Genomic DNA, 20,871 nt, shown 5'->3' with positions numbered 1-20,871 from the left:
ATTACGTGTGTCACAGTTCCAGGTTAACAGTATCCCTGTCTCCCTTGTGGTCTCCTCCAGGGCACACCTTTAGATGTCAGGACTCCAGCAATCACTCTCTCCCTCACCCTCTACACAGGGGATTTAGGCTTGCAGTCCCCCTTACAATTCACTGTCATCACAGTAGGTCTGACTTTAGTCCAGAACCTGCAGTCTGTTTGTTCCCAGGGACAATGATAGCGTGACCAGTCAGCCTTCATGGAGCACAGTATGTTTGTTTTAGGATAAAAGAATTATAAAGGACACAAATTATAAAACAAGATACAATCTACAGGCATACTAGGTGTCACCCATATTTCACATGGAAAGCCTGGTAGGTTCTAGTCCTTCAAACCCTTCCAGCAGGATTTTGCCCTCCTGGTTACAATCTCATGTCAGTTTTTGGATCAAAATGAAGGCCCCTGAATCAATTTATGCTGATTCTTTACGGCAAAGCCCTTTCTTTGTCTTCTGGGCCTCTTGAACCCAGTCTGAACGAGTTTATACAGTTCCTCCCAGGGCATGGTACTTCTCCGGAGTTGTTTACCTGTCTCAGGATTTTCAGTAATCACCTCCCACTGATTTTAGTTCCTGGAGTGAATTTGGTAACCTTCCCCCATGCACATGGGCACCTCCTTTGCATAATTTTTGGTGGTATCCAGAACGGGTCGAAGCAGAGCCATCCCATCCATAGGACAGACCAGGGCAACCATCCTGGGCCCCGTGCTTTGGGGGGCCCTGTGCTTCAGGGGAACTTGGGATCCAGGGCAGCCTGGAGGGGATAGCAGGGGGCCTGGCGCTGGCAGCAGTGAGCAACCCGGTCCCAGCCCTCTCTGCCCTGCCGTCTCCCGACGTCACTTGTGGGGAGTGGGTAGAAGCCAGAAAGAGGCAGGGCGGGGGTTTGAGGAAGGGGTGGAGTGGGGGCAGAGTCGGGGCAGGCCAGGGCAGGAAGAGATGGGGCGGGGTGGAGCGGAGCAGGCTGGGGCTGGGTTGTTCACTGCTGCCAGTGCCAGGCCCCCCGCTAACCCTCCAGGCTGCCCTGGAACCCTGCGTCCCCTGAAGCGCGGAGCCCTGCAAAGCGTGGGGCCTGGGGCGGTTGCCCGGTCTGTCCCATGGACAGGACGGCTCTGAAAATATAAGCCAAACGTTGGTGGAACTGGGTCCACGTCCCTGAATATTGGTGGAGCTCAGGCACCACGGGCCCATATAACTCGCTGCCTATGCCCGTGCAGCTAGAATACAATCCCTGGCTCACAGATAACATTTATAAAATTGATACAATAATCTGAAAGATATTGTATGTGTCTGTTATATCTGGCACAATGCGTTTGTACAGTGTCTAGCACAGTAGGGCCTGACCTTGTGGAAGAACTGAAATAACAGATTAATGCCTCTTTGGATCAAAGCTATGACACGAATAAAGAGTGGCATAGAGAATTTTGCACAGACAAGTTTGTGAGAAATGCATCACTGGCACAACAGAGGGAATGGAGGATGGCAGCATGAAACTTTAGGGTTCTTTACCATTTTAATTATCTTGAACCACTCTCTCTCTTTTAGCCCTCAGTTTAAGCTTTTATCCCACGTCGATGGCAGGTTGAAGGGCCGATTTTCAGTGAGGGTGAGGAATCTGAAAGGGAGCTAAAGCAGCTCTGGTTCCTCATAACATGGAAAGACTAGGAAGAAGTAGGAACTGTTTTTTCCTGCATGGCTGGACTTAAGATAGAGGGCAGGGAAGTTTGTAGGACATTGACAAAGACCTGCTTTGGAGAAACTGTGACCTCAGAAATTAGTTGAGGGGAAAAATTTTGTTTTCTTTGGACTTTTGTTGTGTATTTGACTGGTGAGCCTGTGCCCTGAGGAGAAGTAGTTTAGCTTGCCTAGGGAGCAAGTCATGGACAGATCCCAAGAGAACAGAATGTAAGGGACTGAGTTAAACTTTTTAGTTTGCCACATGTTATCCCAGGAAGTGGTGAAGGAAGTGGCTTTGGAGAAACAAATGCAGATAGTCTGAGGCTCAGCGGTAACAACTGATTCCTGTCCTGGGGCCTGAGGCCACAACTCCCAGGTGGGAGGGAACTTGTGTCATGATGACTTGTACACTGGCTCATAGACTTGAAGACTCTAAGGTCAAAAGAGACCATCATGATCATCTAGTTTGACCTCCTGTACATTGCAGGCCACAGAACCTCACCCATCCATTCCTGGAATAGCCCCCTAACCTCTGGCTGAGTTACTGAAGTCCTCAGATCAGGGTTTAAAGATTTCAAGATACAGAGAATCCACCATTTACACTAGGTTAAACCTACAAGTGACCCATGCCTCATGCTGCAGAGGAAGGCGAAACCCCCACAACCCAAATATGGCGATTAGTTAGACCCTGAGTATGTGCGCAAGACAAACACCTGGGAAAGAATCCTCTGTAGTAACTCAGAGCCATTCCCATCTAGTGTCCCATTACCAGCTGTTGGAGATATTTGCTGCTAGAAGTCGCAGGCTGGCTATATGCCATTATAGGCAGTCTCATCACACCACCCCCTCCATAAACTTATCAAGCTCAGTCTAGAAGCAAGTCAGGTTTTCTGCCCCCACTGCTCCACTAGGAAGACTGTTTCAGAACTTCACTTCTCTGGTGGTTGGAAACCTTCGCCTAATTTCAAGCCTAAACTTGTTGATCGCCAATTTATATCCATTTGTTCTTGGGTACACAGTGGTGCTCAACTTAAATAACTCCTCTCCCTCCCTGGTATGTATCCCTCAGATGCATTTATACAGTGCAATCACACCTCCCCTCAGACGTCTTTTGATTAGGCTCAACAAGACAAGCTCTTTTCCTCTCCTCTCATAAGGTATGTTTCCATTCCTCAGCTCATCCTAGCAGTCCTTCTCTGCACCTCTTCCAGTTTGAATCCATCTTTCTTAAACATGGGAGACCAGAATTTCACACAGTATCCAGATGAGGTCTCACCAGTGCCTTTTCTAATGATACTAACACTTCCTGGTCTCTATGGAAAATACCTTGCCTGTTGCATCCTAGGACTTCATTAGCCTTTTTCATGGCTGCATCACATTGGTAGCTCATAGTCATCCTGTGATCAACCAATATACCCAGGTCTTTCTCCTCCTCTGACATTCCAACTGATATGTCCCTAGCTTATAGGAAAATTCTTGTTGCTAGTCCCTGGGATTGCTAGGATTCAGAGTTCATATAGCATTATAATGAGGGGGGTAGTTCACACTTCTCTTTGCCCTACTATTTCCCTTTATCTCTCTGAGGAGCCGGACAAATGAGACAACAGTGTATTCACTCAAAATCAGATTACCTCTGCCCCCATAAGGTCTAGAAATTTAATTAAAAAAAAAAGGCAAGCCTAAATTCTGCAGGAAATAATGGGGCCAACAGAGAAGACCCGATCCCTGGCCCAGCTCTAATTTTAACTGCCTTATGTGTGTATTTTGTTGAAATGTTGATGTAAGCAGAGTCAGGATGAGCTCTACCCTGACATCTGGTGGCACGTCATGGTGGGTTGTGGAAAAGAACTTCAGGGGCTGATCTCATTTGCATAGGCACACCCACCCCGCCTAGATGGTCACTTTGGCGGCTGTAGGCGCCCCAGTTTCTCTGTTATTGAGGCAGGAATAAACTGTTATTATCCTGATTATGTGAATCAAGGACAGTGGAACTGTACTTGGCCTTTTGCTATGATGGAGGGACTCACCATCAACAAAGCAGCACCCGCTAGACAAGGGTCATGTGTTCCAAAACCCAGTGAATGGAGAGAGGGGCTGGGGATAGGTATTAATACCTGGTGGTATGGGCCCCATGGTGATGCTACATGCTAATTGCACTTCCTCCTCTCTCCACTGTGGAATATCAGAGCTAATTTTGATTCCATTAGGAATTTAGGCTGCTGAGCTGAATTCACTTTGGGCCAACGGTGCACCAGCACTGAGGCTCCCCTACTACAAGCTGAAATCACAAAAGAGCTAAACTTGCTAAGAGCTGAAATCACTGAGTGTTGTGTTAAGTAGTGGGGGAGCCTGAAGATATATTGCGGAGCAGTTTGCGGGACAGCTGGTAGAGCAGAGCGGCTCTTGGAGCAGAGCAATTTGCGGGATGGCTGTAGCAGCTCATGGGATGGCTGGCAGAGCGGAGCAATTCGTGGGACGGCTGGTGGAGAGGAGCAGAGCCCCATGGAGAGGTGGGGCAATTGGCTTTGGACCAGTTAAGGTGCCCCTTAACTCCCCCCATCTCCACCCAGGTTGGGAGGTAAAACTCTGCAGATAAACTTTCAAACTCTGGGGCTGCACTGACCAGGGACAGAGACTTTTGTTGTTGGACTTTTCGGACTTTGGGTGATTTTGGGTTGCTGGACTCAAGAACCAAAGGGAAAGGACACGCCCCAATTTGCTTGGGGTGGGTTTTTTGCTCATGGGTTGTGTTATGAATCCTGTTGGTGGTGTTTCCCCAACATAATGCCACATTGTTTCTCTCTGTTATTAAAAGGCTTTGCTACACTCAGACTCTGTGCTTGCAAGAGGGGAAGTATTGCCTCTTGGAGGCGCCCAACGGCGATGGTATATATTTGTCCCAGGTCACTAGGTAGGGGCTTGAGCCGGTTTTGCATTGTGTTATTGGAATGGAACCCCTAGATACTGAACCTGGCCCTTGTTGCTGCCAACTCTGACGGGAAAAAGGGTTACATTTAAAATCAAATAATGAAATGAGTTGGGAATCTTGGAAGCAGGCAGACCCCACTCTCTGCTGGTAAACACTCCACTTACTTCTGCCTGCACTACAGATGTGATTCACCTCCCCTAATGGTGATTACTAGCTGCTGCTCCAAGTTGGAAACAATCAGGGGAAGGCAGGTCACACTGGAACGTTAGGCCAGGAACAGGGAAGAATTAGCATAATGCCTGTAGTGTGCTAAAGTGGAGAGGCTGGGCCAAGGGTAGAAATAAGATTCAGAGGAAGAATGAAGCTGAGAGACTACTATGGGAATGGGAGGAGTTACTGGTCGCCAGAAAGGGAGAGTGAAGAGGAGGATGGAGTGAGGAAGGACTACTGCCAGGCTAAGGAGAGAGTATAGGAATTTACTTGCCTCCATTCCTTCAGGAGAAAGAACAAAATATGAATAAAATCTGCTTCAGTGATCAAACAATTAAAGCAGAATTTACCCTCAATGCGTCAAAAATCACTAACTTTTCTAAAAACAACCTCAACCAATGGAAATATTTCACCAGATTGTTTAGTGGTTTCAACAGAATAATACATATCAACTCACATCATATATACGGCCTTTATAATTCACTTCTGAGTCACAGGTCTTCCGCTACAAGTGAGATTAATGTGTAATCTTGTTTTAGCTCATTTTTAATGCTCTAGTGCCTTATAAACCTTATGTTGGCTTTTTTTTTTTCCACTGGAGGAACAAAGGGAAACAGAGAGATACATAGATGTACAGGGACACAGTAGAGATATCTCATCTCCTGTCCGACAGCTCCCGGGCTGTTAAGGAGGAGGAAAGTCTCAAGAGAGGAAAGCATCAAGATGGAGCAGAGGGAAACGATCCCATAGTTGGGACCCACCTTCCAGATGATGTCATGGTATCCACTTGCACTGAGGATACCCTTCTGGGGGTAATTATTAAGAAGAGACAGGCAATAATAGTAGGAGATTTGATTATTAGAAATATGGAGAGTATGTGTATGGATAGTATGTGTTTGTGATGACTGGGAGAGCTGCATAGTGAATTGCCTGCCGGGTAGGAAATCAGCGGATCTCTTGAGACATGTAGACAGCCTTATATGCAGTGCTGGGGAGGAGCCAGTGGTGAGGGAACATGCAGGTACCAGTGACACAGGGAAAGGGAGGAGAGAGGTCCTGAAGGCCAAATTTAGGTTTCTACGTAAGAGATTGAAGTCCAGGACCTCTGTGGTAGCATTCCTACATCTACTATAAAGTGGGTCCATAACTGGTTGAAAAAACATTCCCAGAGAGTAATCATCAGTAGTACACAGTCAATCTTGAAGGGCATATCAAATGGCATCCTTCAGGGATCAGTTCTGGGTCCAGTTCTGTTCAATATCTTTATCAATGATTTAGATAATGGCATAAAGAATACACTTATAAAGTTTGTGGATGATACCAAGATGAGAGGGATTGCAAGTGCTTTGGAAGATAGGATTAAAATTCAAAATGATCTGGACAAACTGGAGAAATAGGATGTTGTCAAAATGATCTGGACAAACTAAAGTAAATAGGATGAAATTCAATAAGGACAAATGCAAAGTGTTAAGAAGGAACAATCAGTTGCACACATACAAAATGGGAGATGACTGCCTAGTACTGTGGAAAGGGACCTGGGGGTTATCGTGGATCACAAGCTAAATAGTACTGTGGAAAGGGACCTGGGGGTTATCGTGGATCACAAGCTAAATATGAATCAACAGGGGAAACTGTTGCAAAAAAAAGCAAACAACATTCTGGGATGTATTAACAGGAGTGATGTAAGCAAGACACAAGAAGTAATTCCTCCACTCTTCGTGTGCTGATTAGTCCTCAATTGGAGTATTGTGTCCAGTTCTGGGCACCGCGTTTCAGGAAAGATGTGGACAAATGAGAGAAAGTCCAGAGAAGAGCAACAAAAATGATTAAAGGTCTAGAAAACATGACCTATGAGGGAAGATTGAAAAAATTGGGTTTGTTTAGTCTGGAGAAGAGAAGACTGAGTGGGGACATGATAATAGTTTTCAAGTACATAAAAGGTTGTTACAAGGAACAGGGAGGTAAATTGTTCTCATTAACTTCTGAGGATAGGCCAAGAAGCAATGGGCTTAAATTGCAACAAAGGTGGTTTAGATTGGACATTAGGAAAACTTCCTGTCAGGGTAGTTAAGCACTGGAATAAATTGCCGAGGGAAGTTGTGGAATCTCTATCTTTGGATATTTTTAAGAGCAGGTTAGACAACTCCTGTCAGGGATGGTCTAGATCATGGGTTCTCAAACTGGTCGTGACCCCTCACGGGGTCGCGAGGTTATTATGTGAGGGCTTGGGAGCAGTCAGACTCCACCCAGAGGTGAAAGTAAGTCGGTACGCCCCTTTAAATAACCGCCGGAGCCCCGCCGCTGCTACTCCAGGGCTCCAGGGGCTATTTAAAGGACCGGGGTGGTAGAAGCAGGGGAGCCACAGGCCCTTTAAATAGCCCCCAGAGCCCTGGAGTAGCGGGGGCTCCAGGAGCTATTTAAAGGGCTGGGTCTCCAGCTGCCTCTGCCACCCCGGTCCTTTAAATAGCCGCTGGAGCCACGCTGCTTCCCTTGCGCTCAGGCGGCTAATTAAAGGACTAAGGTGGTAGAAGCAGGGGAGCCGCAGGCCCTTTAAATAGCCCCCAGAGCCCCGGGCTGCTGCTGCTACCCCAGTGGGGGGGGGGAGGAGGAGGAGGAGGTGAAGTGGGGGCACTTACCTTACAGGGTGGGCTGGGGCTGGCTCTGCCCCCCTCGGCCCCACCCCTTCCGCCCTAGGCCCCGCCCCTTCTGGGGGCCAGAGCTGGCCCCAGCGTATCAGTAAGTCACTCGACTTACTTTCACCCCTGACTCCACCCCAAACCCCGCTTCGCCTCCAGCATTTATAATAGTGCTAAATATTTTTAAAGTGTTTTTAATTTATAAGGGGGGTTGCACTCAGAGGCTTACTGTGTGAAAGGGGTCACCAATACAAAAGTTTGAGAATCAATGGTCTAGATAATACTTAGTCCTGTCATGAGTTCAGAGGACTGGACTAGATGACCTCTCGAGGTCTCTTCCAGTCCTATGATTCTGTGATACCCTTGAAATGCTTCCAGTTCCATACTCAAGGTCAGAAAGACAGGCGTAACTGCAAGGTCTCAAAGCGGGGATGAGATGGTGGTGTAGGGAGGAGGGATTAGGTTTATTAGGAACCGGGGAACCTTTGGGGGAAGGAGTGGTCTAAACAGAAGGGAGGAGCTCTACATGAAACAAAATGAAACCAGATTGCTTCCACATAAAATTAAAAAGGTTGTAGAGGATTTTTTAAACTAAAAGCTGGGGAAAAGCCAACAAGTGTGGAGAAGTACACTGTTCAGGTAGAGATGACCTTTAGGGATGAATTTTTTAAAGGGAGAACTCAATATCCTAGTAAAAAGGATAGGAAAGAAGTTAATAAAGTATAGGTAGGTGCTCGTGAGGAACAATAAAATGAAATAGAGTCCCACTTGAAGGCAAGCAACTGAATATTGACAAAATATACAAGTGCTTCTGTACAAATGCTAGAAGTGTAAATGCTAAAATAGGTGAACTAGAGTGCTTGGTATTAAATGAGAATATTGATATAATAGGCATCACGGAAACATGGTGGAATGAGAATAAACAATGGGATATGGTAATACCAGGGTATACAATATATAGGAATGATAGAGTAGGGTGCGCTGGTGGGGAAGTAGCACTATATGTGAAAGAAAGCATGGAGTCAAATAACGTAAAAATCTTACATGAAACAAATTGTACCACAGAAGCTCTAGGAATAGAAATTCCATGCTTGAATAAAAAGGGTATTGCAGTAAGAATATATTCCTGACCACCTGACCAGGATGGTGACAGTGACTGTTAAATTCCAAAGATATTAAGAGAGGTTACAAAAGCAGAAAGCACAATAACAGTGGGTGATGTCAGCAATCCCCTTATTGACTGGGTACATGTCACCTCAGAATGGGATGCAGAGATAAAATATTCAGATACTAAAAATGACTGCTTCTTGGAGCAGCTAGTCCTGGAACCCGCAGACACAATTCTTGATTTAGTCCTAAGTGAAGCACAGGCTCTGGTTCATGATGTAACAATAGCTGAACTGCTTGGTAATAGTGATCATAATGTAATTCAATGTAATATCCTTGTAGGAGGTCAAATAGCAGAAAAACCTGCCACCGTAACATTTAACTTTAAAATGGGGCCCTATACAAGAATGAGGATGCTTGTTAGATGGAAATTAAAAGGAGCTGTCTCAAGGATTAAATGCCTGTAAACAGCATGGGAACTATTTAAAAATACCACAATAGACACTCAGACTAAATGCGTATCCCAAATCAGAAGACAATAAGATGATCAAAAGAATCACCATGGCTAAACTGTGCGATAGAGCCCGTTGGAGTCAAAAAGGCATACTTTAAAATCTGGATGTCAAATCCTACTGAGGATAATAGGAAGGTGCACAGACTCTGGGAGCATAAGAGTAAAAGTATAATAAGGCAGGCCAAGAAAGAATCTGAGAAGAAACTTGCTAAAGATACAAAAACTAACAGTAACATATTTTTAAAGTAAATTAGAAGTTGGAACCCTGCCAAATAGGAAGTGGGGTCAGTAGGTGACCAAGGTGTTAAAAGAGCACTCAAGGAAGATAAAACAACCACAGAGAAGCTAAATGAATTCTTTGCATCTGACTTCACTGCAGAGGATGAGAGATCCTCATCAGAGCTGTCCTTTTAAGGTGACCAGTCTGAAGTATGGTCCCACATTGATGTATCAATGGAGGAAGTTTCAGAACAAACTGATAAATTAAACAGTAAGAAGTCACCAGGACCAGATGATATTCACCCAGGAGTACTGATGGAACTCAAATATGAAATTGCAGAATTACTAATGGTAGTATGTATCCTATTGCTGAAATAAGCCTCTATACCAGATGATACAGTGGTCAGACAGCTTTTTCAAACCAAAGTAATGTTTAATCTGAATAGGAGGAACAAAGTCTGAGACAAGCTATATGCATATCTGTTTCACCCAAGGCTCACCATCTCCTAGAAGTTTTGGAAGACCCAGTTGCTTCAGACCCATCCATGCCACAGGACCTGTCTGTTTGTCTGTGTCAGTCTGCTCCTCATGAGCTGCTCTGAACAACTGCCTTGCCCTCCTTTTGAGAGGCATTAAACCATTTCATTTCTTTCGATCTGTCTGTTCCCAGCCTTAGCAAAACAGCTGTGTAACTTTGCCAGGGCCTGCAAATAGCATCTTCACAGCTAATAACTCAGGTATTTGTTCCTTAACCTCCTGACTTATTTACAAAGAGGTGTCTTATTTGGATTCATTGTGTTAACTTCTTGCTTGTTTCCTGTCAGCTCTGCTATTAACTAACCCTACCCGTATTTATGGTCCATATTCTAAAATAGTCAGAAATAAACGTTTCCCAGGACCCCGTCACATTCAGGTTTAATAAATTAATACAGCCGAGCCCCTTGTCCTCCACAGAGAGAAAACAGTGGATGATGACCACTACTCCTCCCCAGTGAAGCCACACAGTTCACAGATCAACTAGTCATTCCCCTGCTGTTCCGCCAGTCTGCGCACAAATTCCTCACCCAGCACTACTGTGATGAATCCCCCATTGCACTTCTACATCATGTGGAGCCTTCTGTGACAGGACTGGAAGATGCTGGATTTCATTCCATGAGCCAAGCTCTGCCTGACTTATACCCCATGGAACTCCACTGTTCTCAATGACATTACAGGGTATGTTATTCAAGGCTAATTATTTTCCCTCTGTGTTTAGCAATAATTTATAATGGGCATGAGCATTAGCTCAAAAGATTAATGTAAGGTAAGCACATATTTTTTAAATATCTTGCTTTCCAAAAGGGAAAATATATTTAATTTGCTCAACTCAGATAGACTGTAAACAGCTTAAGTAACCTCGTCCCTCTTAAAGGGATTTTTACACGTACATGATCATGTTTCAAATGGGTGAATTCTGATTTGATGTATTTCGAACAAGACAGTCACAATGAAATTGAGGTGCTGAACACACACAAGGGAAAGGATCCAAAGGCCCTTAAAATAGCATCTTTGCATGCACCTCTCTTATAATGTATTAGAGTAGCTAAGCTGCTCCTGAGTCCATGTCTCTCTCAAGCTAGTGCACGCCAATCCATAGTGCTGACATTGTCGGAGTGGAATGCTGTTTCAAATTAAGCTCGGTAGTAAAATCCTTTCACACCAGATTTGTGGGCTCTAGGGTCTCTGACAACTTGTTCAAGAATCAAATTGTAAAAACACACCACAGTGACCTATTTACATTTTGCAAAAGAAAAGTTTACTTCATGTGCCCTCACTGGTCTGGATTGCAGCCCAGAATGTGATAACAGCACCTCCATGAGGTAAGTAAACATACCAGTTCACAGAAGGGTAAACTGAGACACAGAGAGGGTAAGGCCAACCTTTTTTTGGGCATCTCAGTCCATACACAGACACCTATATAAGTACCCTGATATTACAGAGGTGCTGAGCATTTGTCTCTCCCTGAAGTTAATGGGAGATGCAGGCGCTCAACCCCTCTGCAAATCAGGCTGCTTATACAGATGAATTTAGGTGCCTAACTTTAGGCACCCAAGTTTGCAAAGGTAGGCCTAAGTACCTAGGTAACAAGTCACACAGCAAGTCAGTGGCAGATTTGGAGTTTTTATAATTGAACATTTATTTCTGGAAGTTCCTTCGATATACGAAAGGAATCATGATCTCCTCCTGAAAGACCTTATAGCTAAAAACAGAACTCAGGAATCTTGAGTCCCTGCTTAAACCACTAGAAAGGTGGCTTCCCACAGAGTAAAAAAAGACAAAATTAAATTAAAACAGAAACATGCCATGGCAAGAGGTTGTACTGCAAATCAGGGTTATCTAACTTAAGGAGTACTTTTGAGGGGAAAATATAGACTGTAGTTACTCACCTACGATGCGTAAGAAAACTACCACTGACATGTCCCGAGCCATCACATCCTGGAGTTGGACATGACATACCTTCCGTCTTCACTGATTTCCAAGAGAACTGTGAGCCATTTAAGTACCCATCCTTTTGCCTTTTGGCAGCTAGAGGGCACCCTGATGCACTGCGATGGGATGCATACTTTCCAGTTATATGACCCTGACCATCACAACCAGGAACTGGACATCTGGATAGCAGATAGATGAGATAAACTTTATTGTCTTGCCATCATATACCTGGTAGCCTCTACAACAAAGTCAAAATAAACCTGACATGAAAAGAAAAGAACAATCATGCTCTATGGACTTAAAAAAAAAAATCACCAAAGATACCCCAATGGAATAGTCAAACATGTGAAGCTAGAAGAACTTTGTTAATCAAAAAAAGCTCTCTGGCTGATAAAAAATAACCATGCTAATCAATGGCAAAGTCCTAGGCTTTCCACTTACACTGCATATTGGAGAGAAAGTAGCAGGGTACATGTTTTAAATGAAGGTGTCTATTATGGTAAATTGCACACTGGGTTTAAAGTGATAGTTACTGAGCTTCAGTGACTGAATAGTGAAATTTAAAAACTCAAAATTTTTAAAATCCCACTTAGCATAGTTCTATGTGCATTTTAAGAATGTGTATGAAATTTAAAGGTGATTTACTTTAAAATTATGGTAATGTTATAAAGACTTCGATCTTAATCAAACCTTTGCCATAGTTAGTACTTCAAAGGGACATTGTCAGATTAAAAATCACGGGCCAAAGCTTCCGAGATTTTAAGCACCAACAGCGCCTAATGGGACAAATCGTGAAATGTGGTAGTGCTCATTGGCTGACTGGCTATTAGAAGCTATTAAATCTCACAGGATCGGGCCCAGAGATATCAATGAAAGGAGCTTTGTGTGCTCATCAGGTGCTCACTGTTGCTCAAGATTTCCCCCCATAATATTTAGCCCCATTTACTTTTAAGAAACAAATGTTGTTACCTGTGTTAGTAGAAGCAGTTTAGAGTATTAAACTTTTCAGCATGTTGAAATGTACTTTTCAGCATGTTGCTGCTTGATTAAATTTTACAATTTGTGCAGTTTGGACAGTCAGAGTAATCCGTTTCATTGTCTGGTTATCTTACACTAAAACAATGCTGCAATGTTTGGGGTCTGATCCTGAAAGGTGCTGAGCAGCCTCCACACTGACTGACATCAACGGGAGCAGAGGTCATTCCACATCTCACAAGGAGAAACATGGGCCAAAATTTTCAAACTTGGGTGCCTAAAGTTAGGCAATTGCTTCAATTTGCAGGCACCCAAATCACTGGCCTGATTTTCAGAGGTGATCGTTCCCAACTCCTGTTGACTTCTGAATCCCTTTAAATACTTTGTGTGTCAGATGTAGCTTGTCTATAGTGTTTATTCACTGTGTTAACAGAACAAGGCTGTGGAGAGCTTGAATTTATTTTTTATTTTCACTTTAAAAAATACAGTTTTTCAAACTTTCCAGATACAAGGGATCAGATCCTCAGCTGGTGTAAATAAGCATGGCTCTTCACCTGAAGTCAAGTCACTGAAGTCAATGGATTTATATCAGTGGAGGATTCAGCCTTTAATAGTCAGAGAACAACTGAATTTGTTTTAAGCAAACCAGATATGACCTTTCCATTGATTTAAAAACAACTAACTGTGATCTTTAGTTAAGCGTATCTTTATTCTTGAACTACTATGACAAATATGATAAAGTTCATATTTTAGAAAATCAGGCTGCCGATATACCTGCTCTCATAATACACACAAAGTTATTTGACTAGATTTGTACTTACCTAATTGGCTCTTGGTCTTCTTTGTCTTCCTTGCTTTGTGCTATCCTGATTCCACTTTTCTTTGCTCGTGGACAACCTGAGAGACTGAGTGAAAGAACAAGTTTTTAAAAGTAATTCCTCATTCCTGACTATAATTCATAAGGGCTCTACAAAGGGACATTCTTTGCACATGAAATACTACAGGCTAGATAATACTGTCTTGTTTTCAACAGTTATAGCTCTGATGATTTAAAGAAGAAAGACAGCTGGCAATAAAAAACCACAAGGGGGAGCCAAGTATCTCAGATTCTGACTGAAGGCTGGGACTGGGAGTACTTTGCACACCACACACACAGCCCCTAAGGAGAGAGAAAGCAGCTTTTCAAATCTCTGTCTAATGATCCCTCCAGCTGACTCAGCAGAAGCAGTGATAGGCTTCAGAAGGAGTGGGATCCAGTGTTTTATGACCGAAAGATAGCATGTCCTGTGTGTGCTTGAGATGTAAATAAGAATAAGGAGTAAAAGCAAAAAAGATCTCTATATCTTTTGGGGGGGGGGGGGGGGAGAGAGGGGATCTTTTAGGGGATATATGAAGACAGTTAAATTTTCTAAAATTTTCCTGTGGAACATGCATTCAGGAATTTGTTAAAGAATCATGGATAATAATATTGCACAGATTACAAAGCTGTGCAATGACTTCCTGGAAAAAAATAATGTAAGCCAAGGGAAAATCTAATAAAGCTAGCTAGCAAGCTAGGTAAAAGTACTATGTATTAGGCACTGAAAATGTATTCAGCACTATACAAGATGCAAAGAACTATACCTTTGTATCCAAAGAACTTCCAGTCTGAGTTCTTCTTTACTATATAAGGTATAGTTATATAAACTCTTTAGCAAGCTTTTCAGCAACTGAGTAAGTTTGTAAAAATTGGGCACATTGGGCTAAACCAGTCAGAGTTGAAGGAAGGTTATTTTTACCAGTTGCTATGTGTGTCAGTGACACAAATGTGTACATCTGAAAAAAACGATGCTTAATCTTTAACTCAAACGTTATTTTCACCTTCTCATATGGATGTGGAAGCTGGAAATCCATCAAAGGAACAGATAGATGTCTAATTGCCTTTAAAAGCAAGTGCTTCGGGAAAACACTAGGTGTTAAATGAAATGAACTTACAACAAGTGCCAGGATTTGTCAGAAAGTTCAATAACTCTTCAGGGCTGGCCTACCATGAAGCGAACTGAGGCAGCCGCCTCAGGTGCCAGACTGTGGAGGGGCGCCACTAGGACCCAGAGTGTAGACAATTGTGTCTGCTACTGGTGCATATGTATTCTCTCCTCTCTAGATGCACAGAGATGGTGGAGTGCTGTGCTGGAGGAAGGAGGGCACAAGAGACATAACAGGCAGGCAGGAGAAAAGGTGAGATGGAATAACAGAAAGCAGCAGGAGCTGCAGGGGGAGAGAGGAGGAGGAGCCTCTTAGGTACCTCTCTAGCACCCCCAGGAGCCTGGACTGATTAACACCAGCTTCTCAGGGAGCTTCCTGTTTCCTGCTGCTTCCCTGAACCCACTTGAAGAGAACAGGCAGTCAACTGAAGTAGTAGGAGCCAGTTAGGCCCTTAAAAGCTGATATCTCCCCTCACTCAGGCCCTGCTACCAGCTTATTGTCCCCTTATAAGCTACCTGCTTATTTGTCCCCTTCAATCGAGTGCTGAGAGCCACTATAGCTGGCACAGAACAGCAGTCATGAGTGAAAGAAGAAAACGCCCCTCTGGGGTAACATTCAGAAGAAGAAAGAAAGCAAAGGAAGCTTTTCTATCTAAGCAGGAAGGAGCTCTCCTGAGATACATAGACACAAATATTCACGGTAAGCTTTCTGGCCCCGGTGAGGATGAGAGTGGTGAGGAGATGCCTGATCTTCCAGTTCGTCAGAGTGCAGGTGACCTGGCAGCTCCTGTAGCATCCATATCTCCATCTCAAATAGATGTAACCATGCATATTCTTGAAAAAAAGTCTAGATCAGAGAAGAGTGTGGTGGAGGCACAAGAAACAGCTGCTGCTGAGTTTAGTTCCTTAAGTCTAGATGATCCAGGATGTGGACCCACTTGAACAGTAGCCTGAGGGACTTCCTTGTACTGCATGGACCACAGCAGGTGAAAAACTTCATGTTCCAAAGACAATGAAAATAGAAGTTTCCATCCAACACATTACTGGCGTGAAATCCCCAATGGTGACAAAGTGGAGAGGCCATGGCTTATGTACTCAAAAACCCAGAATGCTGCATACTGTTTTTGTTGCAAACTCTTCCAGTCTAATGTTCGAGCTGCATTGGGTTCTACAGGAACAAAGAACTGGAAAAATCTGGCTAGAAATCTGGTATGCCATGAGAAGGCAGCAAATCACCAGAGAGCATTCCATAGGTGGAATGAGAGCTTGAGATGCAACTAAGGTTAAAGGCCACCATAGATGATCAGCATCAAGAGAAGATTGCATCAGAGTCTCTTTACTGGCAAAATGTTCTGAAAAGGCTCATTGCCATTGTGAGAATGCTTGCTACCCAAAACCTAGCACTGCACGGCACTTCAGATCAGTTACACGCAAACAATGGAAACTTCCTTAAAATTGTGGAGCTGATGGCTGAGTTTGATGCTGTACTCCAGGAGCATCTAAGAAGAATCAACACCCAAGAAATGTACACACACCACTACCTTGGAAAAACAATTCAAAATGAGATCATACAGTTACTGACAACAAAAGTCAAACAGAAGATTGTGGCAGATCTGAAGTCAGCAAGATATTACTCTGTTATTCTGGACTGCACACCTGACACCAGCCACACGGAACAAATGACTTTAATGGTGCGTTTTGTAACAACAACAGAGCATAGCGAAAATGTCCCTGCAATGGTGACTGTCAGAGAGCACTTTCTAGAATTTATTGACATTGATGATACTACAGGAGCTGGTATGACAAATGTGCTTCTTAAAAAGCTGGAAGATACGGGAATTGTGAAAGCTGACATGAGAGGTCAGGGCTACAATAATGGTGCCAACATAAGAGGAAAGAACAGAGTGTAGACATGGATCCGAGAGTTAAACCCTCGAGCTTTTTTTGTCCCATGCAGTTCTCATTCATTGAACTTGGTGGTCAGTGATGCAGCATCAGCTTCTAGTGAGGCTGCTGAATTTTTTAATGTAATTCAAAGCATGTATGTATTTTTCTCTCCATCAACTCATCGATGGCAAATTTTGAAGCAACATCTGGGAACATCCTCTCTGACACTGAAACCACTGAGTGCCACACGATGGGAAAGTCGAGTGGAGGCGATAAAGCCTATCAAACACCAAATTGGGAAGAGAGGTGATGCCATAGTTGCCATTATGGAGGATAATGCTACGAAAGGAACTTTTCGTGGGAGAACAGTGGCAGAGGGAAATGGAATCACCAGAATCATACATAACTTCAAATTTCTGTGTGGCTTAGTGTTGTGGCATGACATACTGTTTGAAATAAACGTTGTAAGCAAGAGACTCCAAGGTGTTGACCTTGATATATCTGGAGCAATGGAACAACTGGACAAAGCAAAGTCATACCTACAGTCTTACCGGTCAGATGAGGGATTTCAAAATGTTCTGAAGAGTGCACAAGAGTTGGCAGAGGAACTTCACACTGAAGCTATTTTCCCATCCATTTAAGAATACAAGAGTCACCGAAGAAGAAGACATTTTGATTATGAGGCACGGGATAATCCCATAAGACCCCAAACAACAATTCAAAGTTGAGTTCTTTAACCAGGTGCTAGATTGTGCAATACAGTCAGTTGAAAAACATTTCATGCAGCTCAAAGAACCCAGTAGTATATTTGGGATGTTGTAGGATATTCCAAAACTCCTCACTATACCTGAAGAAGACCTACACCAGCAATGCGGGGCACTAGAGACAGTGTTGACACATGATGACATGCGCAATATTGATGCGAGTGATTTAGGTGATGAACTGAAAGCCCTTTCAAGATACATTTCAGCAAGATCAACTCCAAAGGCTGTTCTGGAATATATGTGCACAAATAAGATGACCACACTCTTTCAAAATGCTTTTGTTGCTCTGCGCATACTTCTAACACCTCCTGTAACAGTTGTCAGTGGAGAATGCAGCTTCTCCAAACTGAAGTTAATAAAAACACATCTACCCTCCACAATGACACAGGAGAGGCTGGTCGGCCTTTCAACCATCTCAGTAAAGCATGAGCTGGTCCTGACTGTGGACCTTCAGGAAGCAGTTCAAATCTTTGCAACCAAGAAGGCATGGAAAGCACCACTTCGATTATTCAAACAGATAAAAATGCCAGTGTTTACTATGCAGACAAGAAAAGTTACATTTGCTGTTCAGGCATTTGAAAGTTAAGTGTTACTTAAAAATTTTGAACGAGGCATTTTAAGTTGTTAGTTCTCCTTTATTGCGGTAGGTAGCAGAGCAGTACCATGAGACGAGTAGAACAGGAAGAAGGCAGAATTGAGACCGTTCAAAGTTTTGGCCCAAGCAAGGGGCCATGGGGGCATCATTTGAGCTCCCCGCCTTAGGCGCCAAAATGTTATGGGCTGGCTCTGACTCTTTATCTCCAGAAAAGAAGATGGAAATATCTGGGACATACGTTAAGAATGAAGCCAGAGCATCTGCCATGGTAGGTATGCCATTGGACAGGTGGGGAACATGTAAAAGGGGCTGACCTAAAGAATCCCTCCGTCAAACAGTATTTAGGGGGGCAAATTTTATGGGAATAAACAACATATAGGATATGTAAAGACTGGCCCAGGATAGACAGGGACAACGGAACCTTGTTTGTGCCCTAAGTGACATCTGATGGCACAGGAAGGATTCAGATGGCTTTGTTTACTGGTGACCTCACATATTCTGCATCCACCTTTACCAACTACCAAAAATTTCTTGGATACCTGGTTTTCCAGGGGATTTTCACTTGTCAGGCATCCATTTCTTGCATACAACTGACATAATTACTACAAGCATCACAACACGCATACACCCAGATACCTGACTTTGGTAATTAGGACCAGAACATTTGCCCTTCAGCTGCAAGGACAGAGGCCTCTAGCATGAGTTGAAGGAAATCTCCCTTGTCTAACACTAGTAGTGTTATTCCCATTATTCACACTGTGGGCCAGCCACTAGAGTCCAACACAGTTGTACATAAAATCAGTACATTACCTATATTTTGTCACTCATCCTATCAGCTGTTAGCTGCTTGTTCTTTATTTGAAAATCATAAACCTCTCTCTAAACTTCTGTTACAGGTGATTCTTTTAAATCCTTTTCTGTACATGAAATCTCTTCTGGATGTCCTGCTGCCCCCTGGAATTCCTCACCTTTTGTCCCCTCTGACCCAGTTCTCCATCACTGTCAACAATCTCACTGTTTTCTCTGTCCCACAGATATGACGGAGCAACTACTGACACTACAACACTAACATGTATGAATTATTTAGACAGATATTTAGGAGATAATTTTAACAAGTTTAGGACATGTTTAAACATTCATCTAGCTTGTTGTTCTTTAAATTACTCCTATATAATACTAATTTGAGCTCAAGTCAGATATCCTTAGAAGGTAAAATACTGGCTCCACTGAAGTCAATGGGAGTTTTGTTACTGACTTCAATGGAGCAAGGATTTTCAAAAAAATAAAGAAAGAAAAATTACTGAAAAAGATCGATTTTTTGTAAAAGTTTGCATTTAGTTAAAAAGCTACTTTCCAGTCCCTTCCCCGCCCTCCCCCCATATATTTCAACAAGAATTTTTCTACTAGCTCAAACAGCAGGTATCAAGAATGTCGTCATAATTCTCATCAATTCCAGATGCCAATGAAGGGCCAAATTCTGCTCTTTGGTGTAAAGCTAGAGTTACTTCACTGACCTGAGTAGAGTAATTCTGCCTTTACTACAATTATAGCTCAGAGAAGAATTTTGCCAGAAGTTCGGGTTTAGTTCAATTTGTTTTTTCAGAATTATCTAGGTTGCCGGTTATATGGTGGTGTTATTTATTATGTATACTGCAGTAGCACCCATGCTGATGGTGACCCCATTGTGCTGAGCACTATACAAACATATGTCAAGTTCTTCCTACGTCTTGGCTTCTATTTGCTGACGAGAGACTACTACTTTCCTTTTCAAGAAAAGTTCTGAACGTTCCAACTTGTGTGGAAGAAGTAACCCATCAATGATACTGATGCTGATCATGTATGTGACAAATCCTGTCTCTTATTGTATCTGAAAGCTGGACTGTTAGAGGAATTGCCTAGGAAAGCAAAATACTTTATACTAGATATACAGCTGTGTGCGCTTGTGAAATTTGTGTGTGGCTTTCATCACAAAATCAGAATGAACGGTTTATGCCTTGATTCATGATTCAATACCTTTTTTTGGCACTATAATATGTTAGTAAATTCGAAGACCTTTCAGGTTCTTTAGTACCTTTTAAATACATAGTTCTGGGTATATGATTTATTTATTTTTCCTTTGAGAGCAGATTCATTAAGAAACACATGACAAATATGAGCCTTTGTTTTAATTTTTTATCCTATTACAACCAAAAGCTATTACAGAGTATACACATTTATTTCATTTTTTCATGTCAAACTAACTCCTCATAAAATAAACACAGGATGACAGGCCAAATTCAGCCCTGATGTATGCAAGTGTAACTTCAACATCTTCAAGGGCACTGAATGGCTTCATTGACTAAAATGGAGTTGCACAGGGTTAAACCAAGGCTACATTTGTCTTCAAATTCAGGAGTTTGTTATATAGCAGCTATCTGCCACACAAATGATACCCAGACCTAAAGAAGAGCCCTATGGAACCTCAAGAGCTTGTCCAATTGTTGGTCCAATAAAAGATTCTACTTCACCCACCTTGTCACCCAGACATTTTGGCAGTCAGTTAAGATAGCAGTATGTCATTGAAATGTTCTTGTACAAAAAGGGTTTCACATCATTGTATCACGTATAGTCTAAAAAGAAGTGTTACTTAATGAGATCTAAACAGGAGGAAAGTAGTGCTAATTTTCAAGGAGAGAATCAGAAATACTGGTTATAGACATACTGAAAGTCCATGATATATAACCATTCTTACAGGTTACCAGTTCATTAATTCTTTTATCAATATACTTTCACTAGTCAGTAGTAAGGGTCTTGGGCAGCTCATAGGCTGTGATCTCAAAAATGAAGCAATGATGTGCTAGCTCGGTATGTAGATGAGAAACCTCCAATGAAAAACAAGGTGGTTGTGGGAAA

At 42.9% G+C, this 20,871-nt stretch overlaps 1 protein-coding gene across 20 annotated transcripts in view; it reads right to left on the bottom strand.

Annotated features, from left to right (window-relative positions):
• MYT1L (myelin transcription factor 1 like) overlaps positions 1-20,871 on the bottom strand; it is a 387,237-nt gene that overhangs the window by 15,332 nt on the left and 351,034 nt on the right. For all 20 annotated transcript variants that reach the window (XM_037894144.2, XM_043542308.1, XM_043542307.1 and 17 more), the window contains 2 exons: positions 13,591-13,674; positions 11,752-11,973 (listed from right to left, as the gene is read on the bottom strand). In XM_037894144.2, the coding sequence (XP_037750072.1) occupies positions 11,752-11,973; positions 13,591-13,674 (306 nt within the window). The remainder of the gene's footprint in view (positions 1-11,751; positions 11,974-13,590; positions 13,675-20,871) is intronic.

Source organism: Chelonia mydas, chromosome 3 (assembly GCF_015237465.2).
Source record: "Chelonia mydas isolate rCheMyd1 chromosome 3, rCheMyd1.pri.v2, whole genome shotgun sequence".
NCBI lineage: Eukaryota > Metazoa > Chordata > Testudines > Cheloniidae > Chelonia > Chelonia mydas.
Note: the sequence above shows the minus strand (reverse complement) of the source record. Positions and strands in the feature narration are given on the sequence as shown.